This window comes from Eptesicus fuscus, chromosome 19, assembly GCF_027574615.1.
Source record: "Eptesicus fuscus isolate TK198812 chromosome 19, DD_ASM_mEF_20220401, whole genome shotgun sequence".
Taxonomy (NCBI): domain Eukaryota; kingdom Metazoa; phylum Chordata; class Mammalia; order Chiroptera; family Vespertilionidae; genus Eptesicus; species Eptesicus fuscus.
Genome location: NC_072491.1, coordinates 12,642,605 through 12,657,683, shown reverse-complemented (window position 1 = coordinate 12,657,683; position 15,079 = coordinate 12,642,605). Strand labels below are relative to the sequence as shown.

The window sequence follows — 15,079 nt, the reverse complement described above, 5'->3', positions numbered from 1 at the left end:
TGGAATTATGGCACTGGGAATACAAATGCAAATAAAATACAGCCCCTGCCCTCAAGGAAGAGACCATTAAAACAAGCAAACATGCCCTGTTGGTGTGGCTCAGTGGGTTGAGCATCCCATGCACCAGGAGGTTGCCGGTTTGATTCCTGGCCAGGGCACATGCCTGGGTTGCAGGCTCCATCCCTGGTAGGGGGCGTGCAGGAAGCAGCCCATTAGTGATTCTCTCTCATTGATGTTCCTCTCTTTCCCTCTCCCTTCCCCCCCCACTCTCTCTCTCTCTCAAATCAATAAAAACATATTTTTTTTTTTAAAAAATAAAAGCGAACACAATAAAATCTGTAAAGTGCTTTGGGAGGACACAGCTGAGAATCTCATCAGATCTTGTGGGGCTGAGGAGAGGGCAAGAGCAGCCAGAAAAGACTCGCCAGGAGAAGAGACATTTAAATGGAAGCCCAGAGTATGAAGTGACAATTATCCAAAGCAAAGGCCCTGGGGTAAGAGTTAAGATGTAGGGAGAGGAGAGCCGAATTTTTTAAACTTAAACTTCTTCTAACGCCACTTCTTCAAAATAGACTCGCCCAGGCCGTGGTATTTTGTGGAAGAGCCACACTCAAGGGGCCAAAGAGCCGCATGTGGCTCGCGAGCCGCGGTTTGCCGACCACGGTCCTAGTCCCACCATGGAGGACAACAACACTCAGGCCTGTAGCTGCAGCGAGGCCGCAGCCAGGAAGGGTCAGAGCACCCGTCCCAGCCGGAACGCCAGCCTGTGCGTAACTCAGGCCACATCAGACCCCCCAGCCCACCACACCTCATGTCTGCAGTCTCTCCAGGACTCCTATGCCCGCGCCCCTCCACCCCCCCCCCCGCACACACACACCTCTGAGACAAGTTGCTATATAAATGATCAGAACCATGGAGAAAACCTTTGACAATTAGTCTGTCTATATTTTTAAATAAAACATATTAACATAAGAAATATATAAAGTTACAAAGGACTTGCCTGTTTGTATAAATGGCACATTCCTTATTGTTAATCTGTAAGCATTCACTGTATTTACTAAGTGCATCTTTATAGTTTTTGTCCTTTACATATTGATTTCCTTCTTCTTTAAGGGTTTTAAACATTTTTTCATCTATGGAGCCCAAAAAAATAAAAACAGAGGAAATGTTTATAGAAGCACCTCTACAAAACCTTCAGTGCAGCTGTACGGAAACTGATTGCAGATCAACTGGCCCCCCTTACCGTGCGGAGCTAGAGTCTAAATGGAACAAAACTGTATACAAATTAGAAAGATAAACTGGCTGTAAGCAGAAGTGATTATACAATTATGACACTTTTTCCAAATTGGAAAACATGTAAACTACGAGTAGTTCTGCCATCTTTACCCACATTGGCATGCCTTTTCTCTGAGAGACAGGGATACCTAGGGTTGCCCTTTTCTGACTTCCCTGTGAGGCTCTCCTGTGGCTTCCACTATCCTCAGCCCTTCCCTGTTTCACGGAGCCCAGCTTGAACCAATGTGCTTTCCAAAATAAAAACAAAAACCTAGTGTTTCATTACATAACTATTTCGTGGAAAATGGACAAACAAACCAACCCACTAAAGCATGAAGTAGACATTTTGTCCAGTACCCTAAAGTTCTTTGGGAAAATCACACCTCCTCCACCCTTTACTCCTGTGGCTTAAAGCAACCCCTACCCTAGCCCTATCTCTTGGGGTAATCTTTGGGTTTGGGTTGTTTTTTTTTATCAACACATTATGTTCCCTTGGCCAAAACAATCTAATTGGTCAGGGCTGGGCCTATGAGAGTCAATGAGCTGCAATATGATTGTTGTGGCAGCATCTGATAAGGCAATTCTTGTTCTTTCCTGTGGAATGAGGGTGAAAGGAGGAGCTATGTTGCCATCCTAGGAGACAAAGGAAGAGTCTATCTGAGAATGGGGCCTAGAGAGAGAGCTGAAGGAGAATGAGTCCTAAATCCAGCCTTCCCTGCAGCTACCCACCCACCTGTGGACTTCTCCACCATAGGAGCCAAAAAGAACCTGTTTGGGGTTTTTTTTGTTTCGTTTTTTTGCTTCAAGCTATTAAGAGTTGGGTTTTGGCCCTGACTGGTTTGGCTCAGTGGACTAGAGCGTCAGCCTGTGGACTGAAGGGTTCCAGGTTCGATTCCGGTCAAGGGCATGTACCATGGTTGTGGGCACATCCCCAGTAGGAGGTGTGCAGGAGGCAGCTGATCGATGTTTCTCTCTCATCGATGTTTCTAACTCTCTATCCCTCTCTCCCTTCCTCTCTGTAAAAAATCAATAAAATATATATATTTTTTAAAAAGACTTGGGTTTTGTTATCTGCGATCAGCGTCCCAAATATTATCATTAGCTATTGTCTTGCAGTGATCACGGCTGACTGCCTGCGCAGGATCCATTGCTCCCCGCTCTGAGGGTCCCTCGCAGCTACCATCATCTCCTGTTCAGCCCATGTGTTCAGGAGAAACTGACCCTAGGCCTAAGCCAACCAGCACATGGCACTTCTTCATCACAGAGACCAGCTCAGGAATGAGCACATGACCCACTAGAATAAGCAGTGGCTGAACCTGTGGCTCAGTGGCTGAACCAAGAGGTTGCTGGTTCAATTCCTGGTCAGGTCACATGCCCAGGTTGTGGGGTCTATCCCCAGTAGGGGGCGTGCAGGAGGCAGCCTATTGATGATGTTTCTATCCCATGGATGTTTCTATCTCTCTATCCCTCTCACTTCCTCTCTCTCTAAAGATCAATAAAAACATGTATTTTTTTTTTTTTAAAGTAGCAACAGAATTCGAGCCAACAGAAAAAGCAATGGTGTTTCTCTCCCTTTGGACACTGATAGGTACAGACATGAAACCTAAAACTGCTGTGGCTCCCCTGTTTCCGGCCCGAGCCTGAACCGTGATGAGCTGTGCGTGATTCTAGAGCCGACCTGGGCCCTTTTAGTCACTTGAGCCAAAACCATTCCTTATGATTTTCTGTTACTTACAACCAAAGTTTGCTAACACAAAGTGTTAAAATTTTAAGTTTTAAATCTATGTAGTAACTTTACCCTATGAATAACTTTATATAAATAAATAAAAATCCTTAACCTAAAATCTAAAATATACTTTTAAATTCTGTGATCTAAAAATATTGATAGGTGTACTGAATTTATAGCATCAACTTGAATGTAAATGATAATCTTATTTGTCCCTCTGTATAAACGGCACAACGTATTAAGTTCTCATTTTCTTATTTCAAATGACAGAATATTTCTAATGTTTCAAGTTTCAAAGGGGTCAAATGACACTCCCCATGAATGCTGGTATATATAAGCTCTAAAAGGAAATAACACAGTATTTTTCCCCCCTCAACTTGCTAAAAACCTTTCCTCCAGCTTTTCTTCCAAGGTTTGTAAGCCCTTGGTATCCTTTCTCACTAATAATCAGTGCACCAGGAACAGAAAGAGCCAAGTATACGTGTCCTTATGATTGGCTATGGCGTATCCACAGTATGGTTAGTAAATGTCCTTTGTAAATCACAGCCACCCTTCATTGAGCAAATGCGTTCGGCCAGGCCCCGTTAATAATGGACTCCAGGAAAGGAGAGGTCTCTGCGATTTCCCTGGGACTGCTGAGTCACCTAAAAGCCTTGGCAGATGGTCCCTGCATCTTCTTCCAAGGCCATGAGAGATGAAGGTCTAACACTAGCCACTGGGACATCACGGCTCTGGAACCTCAGGGTTTCTGCAAGATGAAGCTCCTCCAGGGAACTCAAAGAGTTCCTCAGCGGGCAGGAGAAATGAGACCTCAACTAGCTTTAAAGCAGAAAGCAAGGGTGCGGTCCCATGTATTAAGCACTGCACAAAGCAACGAGGTAGCTACTACGGCAATGCAGATACGTTCACAACTAGGACATGAGGCAGAAGGAAGTATCTGCTGGATATTTATGTAGTCGGGTGTTTTTTATTTCAAATACATTGATCTTGCCCTGACCGGTTGGCTCAGTGGATAGAGAGTCGGCATGCAGACTGAAGGGTCCCAGGTTCGATTCCGGTCAAGGGCATGTACCTTGGTTGCGGGCACATCCCTAGTAGGGGGTGTGCAGGAGGCAGCTGATCGATGTTTCTCTCTCATCGATGTTTCTAACTCTCTATCCCTCTCCCTTCCTCTCTGTAAAAAATCAATAAAATATATTTTAAAAAAATACATTGATCTTAATGGTGTCACAGAGAACTGCATGCTACTTAACTCTTTTCCTTCTTACTGTTAATATAATGCTAACTTATCTTTATTGAGGCTACTGTAATCTTACAGTCAGCATGTGCTAAGTATTTTATATGCCTATCTCCATTTATTCCTAAGAGCAACTCCATGAGGTAGTTGCTCATGGTAATCCCTATCATATACACGAGGACACTGGAGGTGTGAGGCAAGTTCTTAAGACTCTGTAGTTAGAAAGAGGGTAAACAGGGCTTAATCCCAGGCCCGGCGCCTAAATTTATGCTCTTATTCTACTGCTCTACTGTGAAATGTACAGGGCTCAAAATAACCCTTGAGCCCTGACTGGTTTGGCTCAGTGGATAGAGCGTCGGCCTGCGGACTGAAGGGTCCCAGGTTTGATTCCGGTCAAGGGCATGTACCTTGGTTGTGGGCACATCCCCAGTAGGGGGTGTGCAGGAGGCAGCTGATTGATATTTCTCTCTCATCAATGTTTCTAACTCTCTCTCCCTTCCTCTCTGTAAAAAATCAATAAAATATATTAAAAAACAAAACAAAAAAACCCTTGAAAGAAAGGAGTACAGACTTCCCCTACCTGTGCTGCCCGGTTGCTGATGGCTGCAGGACTCTCCCACTTGGTCTGGGGGCGTCTCTGCTGTAGGCCGCCAAGCTCGCAACTGCGCAGAAGCGGGCACAGAAGGTATGGGTGACAGCTTCTCCCGCCAGCGTGGTCCATCCAGATCCATTAAAATTCTTGTTATTCTAAAAAGGACATGAGTTTTCTTTATTGATCATGCAACTTGCTTTTCATATTACCAAAGGTCATATCAAGAGTTAAGATTTACACCCTGGCCAGTGTTGCTCAGTAGTTGGAGTATCGGCCCATGCACCAGAGAGTCATGGGTTCGATTCCCGGTCAAGAGCACAAACCTGTGTTGTGGGTTCCCTCCCCACCCCAGGTTAGGGTGTGAGTGGGAGGCAACCAGTCAATGTGCCTCTCTCAGATCTGTGTCTCTCTCTCCTCTCCTCCCTCCCTCCCTTCCACTCTTTCTGAAAAGCAATGAAAAAAAATATCCTCGGGTGAGGATTAACAAAAACAAAACAAAGAAAGAAGTAAGATTTACAAAGGCTCTGCATTTGTGTACTTCCCTGTCCATATAAACTCTTCAAAAGGACTTTTAAAAGTTGCCAAAAACTCTGTAACTTTACTTTTTTTTTTTTTAATCCTCACCTGAGGATATTTTCCATTGATTTTTAGAAAAAGTGGAAGAGAGAGGGAAAGACAGAGAGAAATATTGATGTGAGAGAAACAAATCAATTGGTTGCCTCCTGCATGAGCCCTGACCAAGGCCCGGGCCGGGGAGGAGCCTGCAACCAAGTTATGCACCCTTGACCGGAATTGAACCCGGGACCCTTCAGTCCGCAGGCCGATGCTCTATACACTAAACCAAACCAGGCTAGGGCCCCAAAATTATGTAACTTTAGGTTCTTTTTTATCAAAAAATAAAAATTAAGACATCTGTAATTTGTTTAAAAATATACATGCAATAACATTTTAATTTTTTAAAAGGTGAAATGTAAAAACAAAATTGAGGAGGCCTAGAAGAAATGTCCCACATAACAAGTAATATGACTACTAAATTGATAATGTGTTATTCCTGAGAATACTCAGAAGCACTAGGGAATTTCTATGCCCAAATTGTAAAGACAGGGGTACAAGACTGGGCTGCCCTGGCGGGATCCTCAGTCATTCCAAGATCAGGGGTTCAGTCCCTAGTCAGGGCACATACTAGAACCAACCAATGGCCCGGCTGGTGTGGGTATCAGCCTATGAACCAAGAGGAGCCTGGTCCAGTTCCCATTCAGGGCACATGCCCGGGTGGTGAACCCAGTAGGGGATGTGCAGGAGGCAGCAGCTGATCCATGTCTCTCCCCCACATGTTTCTCTCTCTCTATCCCTGTCCCTTCCTCTCTCTCTCAAACCAATAAATAAATAAATAAATAAATAAATAATAAATAAATAAATAAATAAATAAATAAATAAAGCAAGCAAGCCTGGGCTAAAACTGTCATGTGGAATATTGCTTTTTCTTAAAATATTTACCTGCAATTAAAATACTCTTACCTTATCTTGTTTTCATCTCTAAAATAACTTGCTTTTTTTGATTTTATATGCATAAATAATAAAGAATAGGATACTGGAGTCTATGAGGGTCCTTGTATTAATGACATTTACTAACAGCCATCATGAAATTCCAATTAACATCCCCAATTATCACTCTCATCATTTTTAACATACAAAATATCGTACTATTTAAAATATATTTTATTGATTTTTTTTACAGAGAGGAAGAGAGAGGGATAGAGAGTTAGAAACATCGATGAGAGAGAAACATCGATCAGCTGCCTCTTGCACACCCCCTACTGGGGATGTGCCAGCAACCAAGGTACATGCCCTTGACCGGAATCGAACCTGGGACCCCTTGAGTCCGCAGGCCGACGCTCTATCCACTGAGCCAAACCGGTTTCGGCAAAATATCGTACTTTTATTTAAAAGCAAAATAGGATTACGTCTTTGGAATGGATCTGGTTTTAAAAGGGAGCTCCTCAAGGCTGGAGGTTGCATTCAAGTTCATTAACTCGGTAGTACTTTTTGTGTGAAAAGTTTTGCATTTATAGAGACAAACAGCGTACACACAATTTCCCGGTTTTTTAAACTGAAGCTTCAATAGTGTTCTTTGGCTATGATAACCAAATATATATTTTGGTGTAAAAAATAAATTTGAAAAAGAATGTATAACCACCCACAACTGCAAAAGAAAAAGAAGCTTTAGAAAATAAGAATTTTCAAGCAAAACTTGTATTACCAGCAGGGAGGAAGGAAGAAGCGGCGGAAAAGAGATGATGTGTTGCCAGGGAGTAAGTAAGTATATGCAGGGAATTTTACATGTAAGATTCCTGGAGAGGAAGAGAGGAATGTGATTAATGGAAGACAGAAACAAAGTAAGCACAAATGCTTCAGTAAACAAAAAAACTGCTGTTGCCTGGATGGAAAAGCAAGCATAAATATGGGGTTCATGAAAAAGAATGGTGAAAATTTTAAAGGGATATTTTACAGAAAAGCATACATGGCAATACCAGACAAAGCCTCCTCATTTTATATAATGATATACCAGCAAGAACCATTCAATTACAAAAGTAAATGAGTCTTACAAGTTAATTCGTAGCCCTCGCTGGTTTGGCTCGGTGGATAGAGTGTAGGCCTGCAGACTGAAGAGTCCCAGGTTCGATGCCAGTCAAGGGCATGTACCTTGGTTGCAGGCACATCCCCGGTAGGGGGTGTGCAGGAGGCAGCTGATGGATGTTTCTCTCTCATCAATGTTTCTAACTCTCTGTCCCTCTCCCTTCCTCTCTGTAAAAAATCAATAAAATTTATTTTAAAAAAAAAAGTTAATTCGTAGCCCTCGCTGGTTTGGCTCGGTGGATAGAGCGTAGGCCTGCGGACTGAAGAGTTCCAGGTTCGATTCCAGTCAAGGGCACATGCCCAGGTTGTGGGCTCAATCCCCGGTAGGAGCCATGCAGGAGGCAGCCAATCAATGATTCTCTCTCATCACTGATATTTCTAACTCTCTCCCTCTCCCATCCTCGCTGAAATCAATAAAAATATTTTTTTAAAAAGTTAATTTGTATAAAAGGGCCTTCTTGCACACATATAAAAAGTATAATGCAATCCTCAAAAAATTAAACAGAATTACCATATCACCCAGCAATGCGCCTCGTAGGTATACAACAAAAGGAGCTAAAAACAGGTACGCAAACAAAAACTCGTACTTGAATGTTCATAGGAGCACTTTTCACAATAGCGAAAAGGTGGAAACAACCCAAATTCATTGGTGGGTGAATGGATAAACAGATGTACCGTATCTATGCCATGGAATGTTATTCAGCCATCAAAAGGAAGTTCCGATACATGCTACACCATGGATGAACCTTAAAAACATTTCCCAATGAAAGAAGCCAACACCAAGGGTTCATATCCTATGATGCCATTTACATGAACTACCCACGGAGCCAGGAAGGAAATTAGTGTTTGTCAGGGGATGTGAGAAGGGAGAATGAGGAATGAGAATGAGAATGAGAATGAGGAGTTTCCTTTTGGGGTGATGAACTGCTTTAAACTAGATAGAGCTAGCACAACATGGTGAATATACTAGAAAAGTCACTAAATTACATACTTTAAAATAGTCACTAAGTTACATACTTTAAAATAGTTAATTTTACGTTATGTGACTTATACTTCAATTGTTTTAACAAACATAATGCAGAAGGCTCAGTGTGAGTAATCAGTCTCTCAGACATAGTTCTCCCTTCAGACCATTCAGCCTATGGCTGTGCACTGCAATCCCTACAACACCTCTCCAGCAGGCCCCCCTCTCTGGCAGGTACGTCAGGTGCCTTCCGGCTTTGTTTCACAGGAACCGCCGACTCTGGGCGAAGCTCCTACTTTCCCTGACTGTTTTGGAGACTCGCAGGGAGAGCCCCCAGCAGCCCCGGAGTGAACTATGCCCTCTCTGCTGGAGAATGCATTCCCTTAACACCTTTTCACCGAGGATATCTACTGTGCAAGGTCCTGAAACCACAAAGACGGATGAAACACAAGTCCTGACCTCAAGGAACTCCTAGTAGGGTGAGAGGAAACATATTTTATGAGAAGGGAGGGACGGAGCATTTGCACACAATGTGGAAGCTGCGGGATAAGAGACACAGTGTCCTAAGTGCATACATGGTGTGGGAAAGAGATGAGTAGATCAGGGAAAGCCTTTTCCTCCAGGAAGCAAGTCCTCTCCTAAAGGAGGAGATGGAATTAACCAGAAATAAAAAGGGCAAAAGGGTGTCAGGAACGTACGAGGAGGCAGCACTGACATGCAGTGAGACGGCTCTGCAGCAGGGCAACCGACTTGGAGAGCTCCCAGGGGGCACTCCTGACTGTACAAGCTTGGGAGGGAGGAGGCAGTGAATGCCCCAGGTCTGATCCAGGTCCAGTCTAGATCTACTAACCCATATACATCCCTTTCTTCCAGACAGACAGGCATCAGTCAGGGTCCGTGTGACCAGAGCACAAGCTCCAGGAATACAGATCTTTCCAACAGTTTTCTCCAAAGCACAACAGGACCATGTGGGGAGGTAAGGCATGATTTAAAAAATGAATTAATCCAAACATGCCATCCTCATTTTCTCCAATTTTGCTCAAGGCCTCCTCATACATCAATGTGAGAGAGACACATCGACTGCTGCCTCCCACACGCACCCTGACTAGGGCCAGGGATCCAGCCTGCAAGTACATGCCCTTGACCAGAATTGATCTACGGACCCTTCAGTCCGTAGGCAAACGCTCTATCCACCGAGCCAAACCGGTTAGCGCTTGATGGCATTTTTATACACCAGTAATGACCTCTCAGAAAGAGACACTAAAATAAAAAAAAAAATCCCATTTACCATTGTAACAAAAAAGTCAGATGCCCAGGAATAAACTTAACCAAGGAGGTAAAAGACCTGAATTCAGAAAACCATAGGACACTGAAAAAAGAAATAAAGAAAGATACAAACAAGTGGTAGCATATACTGAGTTCATGTATTAGACGTAATTCCACACTACCCAAAGCAATCTATAGATTCAACACAATCCCTATTGTAATCAAAACAGTCTGGCACAATAGATCCACGGAACAGAACAAAGAGCACAGAAATCAACCAGAGCCATTACGGTCAATTAACATTTGACAATGGAGGCAAGAGCACACAATGGAGTAAAGACAGTCCCTTCAATAAGTGGTGTTGGGAAATCTGGACAAGCACACGCCAAAAGGAAGAAACTAGACCACCAAGTTACACAAGAATAAACTCAAAATGGATGAGAGACTTAAATGTAAGTCACGAAGCCGTAAGAATAATAGAAGAAAACACAGGCAGTAAAATCTGACATCTCACGTAGCAGAATTTTCACCCGTCTCCTAGGGCAGGAGACACAAAGAAAAAAAAATAAACAAATGGGACTACATCAAACTAAAAAGCTTTTGCACAGCAAAAGAAACCATCATCAAAATGAAAAGGGAGCCCACGGTATGGGAGAACATATTTGCCAATGATACATCTAATAAAGGTTTAATTTCCAAAATATACAGAGAACTCAACAAAAGGAAGATAAACAACCCAATAAAAAAAATTGGCAAAGGACCTGAGTAGATACTTCTCCAAAGAGGACATACAGATGGCCAAGAGATATATGAAAAAATGCTCAGTCATCAGAAAAAAATGCAAATTAATATCACCTCACACCTGCCAGAATGGTTACCATTAAGAAATCAACAAACAAGAGCTGGTGAGGATGTGGAGAAAAAGGGAACCCTTGTGCACTGCTGGTGGGAATGCAGACTGGTACAGCCACTATGGAAAACAGGATGGAGTTTCCTCAAAAAATTAAAAATAGAAATGCCTTTTGACCTAGCAATTCCACTTATAGGAATTATATCCCAAGAAATCAGAAACACCCATCAGAAAGAATATATGCACTCCTGTGTTCATAGAAGCGTTATTTACAATAGCTAAGATCTGGAAACAGCCCAAGTGCCCCTCAGTATATAAGTGGATAAAAAAGCGGTGGTACAGGCCAGGCCAGTGTGCTCAATGGTTAGAGTATTGGCTCACAAACCAAGGGGTTATAGGTTCGATTCTAGGTACCTGGGTTGCAGGTTCGATTCCTGCCCTGGTCGGGGCAAGTGCAGGAGGCAACCAATCAATGTGTCTCTCTCACAGCAATGTCTCTCTCTCTCTCTTCCCCTTCTTCCTCCCTCCCTTCCACTCTGTGAAAATCAATGGAAAAAACATCCTCGGCTGAGGATTAACAAAACAAAAAAAAAGCTATGGAACATTTACACAATGAAATACTATGCAGCTATAAAAAGAGTTTTTACCCTTTGGACAACATGGATGGACCTAGAGATTATTATGCTAAGCAAAATAAGCCAGACAACATCACTTCATCTCATTTATAAGTCAGATAACATCAATGATCTCATTTATATGTGGAATCTAATGAACAAAATACACTGACAAACAAAATAGATTCAGAGGCATGGATGCATGGAACAGACTGACAGATCTCAGAGGGAAGGTGGGGGCGGGGACAAGAAGAGATTAACCAAAGAACTTATATGCACAGCCCAGGGACACAGACAATAGGGGTGCGGCCTGGGGTGTGGCAGGGGCTGAGTGGAGGGTGGGAAAGGAGTGGGTGAAATGGGGAGACATCTGTAATACAGTTCTGTTAACAATAAAAAAAAAAAATAGAATATTCACTGAATAGTAATAAATGGACCAGGAAGCAAATATAAAGGTATTAGAGGCCCTGGCTGGTGTGGATCAGCTGGTTGGAGCATCATCCTATACATCAAAACGTGGTGGGTTCAATTCCCAGTCGGGGCACATACCCAGGTTTCAGGTTCAATCCCCAGGTCGGTCAAGGCGCATGTGGGAGGCAACCTATCAATGTTTCTCTCTCACATCGGTCGTTTCTCTTTCTCTCGCTCTCTCTCTTCCTCTCTCTAAAATTAATTTTTAAAATTGCTTAAAAAAATGTTTATAAAGGTATTCGAGGACGACTCAGAATGTATTATGGGATACTTAGAAATTAAGTTGAAAAAAGAATCATTTGGTTTGGATGGAGGGAAAGGCAGCAATCATTCATGTAAAGTCAGTCACTGAGAACACGCACACGCTTTGACACCACGCCTGAAGGAGGGGAAGAAAAAAAAACCTCATTCCATTCTAAAACATCTAACCCTCAGATCCCGTTACCTGTTAATACTGTCATTTGCTATCTGGATTCCGCAGTCTATTTGCAACACTGTTTTGTAATCCACATAAGCTTTCTGATACTTCTCTAAAGTCTCATAGGCCATTGCTCGTCGAAGAAGAGGTTTCACTGAGAATGGATGAAGTTCCAGAGCCCTAAAGGAGACAAAAATATTACATGTCATTTGTTCTGAAAGTTACTCTTTAACTTAGACTAACTGAATGTACACCGCAGTACCGGACTAAATACATACCTACCTGGCATTTCATCTTCAGGACCTGGCAACGTACCAGAAAGGCAAACCCGGAGTAGCAGAGCAATCAAATCTGTGGTCACTTCCTTTCTGTGAAACCAGGACCAAAGCCCTTTGGCATTCATTAGCTCTTCCCCCACTGAAACTGAGCTCCCCGGCAGCACGCAGTGAGCCTCACCCGCCTCTACACCTCTTTCTACGTCCTCCCCTGCCCTCACCCCACTGTACCCTCACCCCTACCACACCCTCCCCCTCCCCTACACCCCAAGAGAGCCCATCATGGCACCAGGCACAGAGGAGGCTTTCAACAGATTGTTATTGAAGGATTAAAAGGGAACTTTTTTATTTGCACCTATGCAGTTAATAAGGCACCTTAGCACAGAACCACAAAAACTTGCATTGCTGTTTGAAAATTATCTCTCTAAAACTTAATACAGTTTTTTATTATTCACCTGCTTCTAAAGGGCCTCAAAAACAGACCAGAGGTAATCAAGGAGGCATACAATTACTTATTTTTTTAATGTAGTTTTATTAATTTCAGAGAGGAAGGGAAAAGGAGAGAGTTAGAAACATCAGTGATGAGAGAGAATCATTGACCGGCTATCTACTGCACATTCCCCATTGGGGATCAAGCCCGAAACCCAGGCATGTGCCCCGACCCAGAACTGAATCTTGACCTTCTGGTTCATAGGTCGATGCTCAACCACCAAGCCGCACAGCCAGGCATACAATGACTTCTTTAAGCCAGGAATTTTAATCTTGGACTTGTCTATGAAGTATTTTCACTATCACTAGAGATGTATTTCAAGGTTATGTTCCTTGGTTTTGTTTGAAGTAACTGTTTAAAGCTATTTCCCTACTTAACGTAGTTCATTATATTCTGAAATAGAGCATACAATCAAGATTGTATTGCCCGTGTGGTGTGACTGAGTGAGTGAGTATGGACCAATAAACCAGGAGGTCACAGTTCAATTCCTGGTCAGGGCACATGCCCTGATTTCGGGCCTGATCCCCAGTAGGGGGTGTGCAGGAGGCAGCCAATCAATGATTCTCTCTCATCATGGATGTGTCTTTCTATCCCTCTCCCTTCTCTCTGATATAAATAAAAATATATTTTAGAAAAAAACAACAACAACAAAAATGAGTTTGAGAATCAATGCTTTGGAGTAAAATCACCCATGCCCCTTATGCTGGAGGTCAGTACTGACCATCAGAGCCGGATTCCTAGGCCCAGAAGGCAATGCCTATCTAAGGACACCTTACCTAAGCACCCCCCACCGCCTTCCCCAGCAGGCCGGCTGTCCCTTCAGACAAACCTCCACTCTAGCCTCCCTGGACACCATGGCTGGAGTCCCATCTTTCACCTCCTCTTGGGTCTACAATGAAACACAAGTTTTAACAAGAAAATGCCTGCCTCCTTAAACAATCTCACTTAAGGACAACGTGAGTCCACTGTTTTTACAGTAGCCTTGCTGTACAGGTACGGGCTTTTTAAATAAAGAGTCCTAAATTTCACTCACTGTAGGGAATAGACGAGTCTGAAGGTAATGTATTAACAACAGACACCTAAGTGGAAAGGGTTGAAGGGAAACTAAGTTTTTGACACCCAAAAACCTGTGCCTTTTGAGCTCAGCCAGAGTGGCTCAGTTGACTGAGCATTGTCCTGTGAAAGGTTGCCAGTTTGATTCCTGGTCAGGGCGCATACGTGGGTTGCAGGTTCGATTGTTCAGGGCACATACTGAAGGCAACAGATTGATGTCTGTCTGTCTGTCTCCCCCTTTCTTCCTCTCTCTAAGCATGTCCTGGGGGTGGGGGGGAGGGGAAGCCTGGCCCGTGTCGCTCAGTGGTTGAGCATCTATCCATGAACAAGGAGGTCATGGTTTGATTCCTGGTCAGGGTACATGGCCAGGTTTCAGCTTGATCCCCAGTGGGGGGTGTGCAGGAGGCAGCCGAATTGATGATCTCTCTCATCACAGATGTTTCTCTCTCTCTCCCTCTCTAAAATCAATAAAACCATATTTAAAAAAAAAAAAGAATAAATTGTGCCTTTTGTGATATTGATTTTTAAACTGACTATTAAGAAACAAAAGAATTAGAAATGAACTTTTGATCTTTCTCTCCTTTCCTGCCCAAGAGATTCAGATAGAAAAACCTGCTCCAGGAAAGAAATCTTGCCCATATTCACCTTGGCCTAATTTGAATTAAGTATGGTCGGCAAAAAGGCCTCAAGCAGGGGCTGTTTACTAGAACCCCCCTCAGCCCCCCATCTCATTGTTTCTGGGTTGTCTAGCAAATATTTACCTGCCATGTGTGTTCCCCTCCTTTCTTTGTCAAAAATAACATATATACCAAATTTTACCTCACTGTCTCTTTGGAGTTTTCATGCTTATGTGAATTCCCCGTGCACATGTATTAAAATTTGATTTTCTCCTGTTATTATCCCTCTGTTACTTTGACTATGAGCCCAGCTAGAACTTAGAAGGTGGAAGGAAAGGTATTATTATTATTTTAGCCCTCTCACAGGTTCTTGGCTGCAAATCGCAGTGCGCCTGATGTTCTGCAAATTCACGTGGTCTTGTTGGTTAGTTATGGGCAGTGGTAAATGTTTAACATCCAGCTCTCCTGCAGGAAAAAAGCCCAGGTTTATGGCATTTGCCAATTTTCATGGTATTAGTACTGCGCCATGGCAGACTTCGAGCTACCCACATGACTTCGACCTATTCACAAATTCCTGAAAATGTAACAATTAGC

At 43.2% G+C, this 15,079-nt stretch overlaps 1 protein-coding gene across 1 annotated transcript in view; it reads right to left on the bottom strand.

Annotated features, from left to right (window-relative positions):
• SPAG1 (sperm associated antigen 1) overlaps positions 1-15,079 on the bottom strand; it is a 50,889-nt gene that overhangs the window by 10,828 nt on the left and 24,982 nt on the right. The window contains exons 13-15 of the mRNA XM_054708515.1: positions 12,078-12,230; positions 4,819-4,985; positions 1,001-1,133 (exon numbers count right to left, since the gene is read on the bottom strand). Coding sequence (XP_054564490.1) covers positions 1,001-1,133; positions 4,819-4,985; positions 12,078-12,230 — 453 coding nt within the window. The remainder of the gene's footprint in view (positions 1-1,000; positions 1,134-4,818; positions 4,986-12,077; positions 12,231-15,079) is intronic.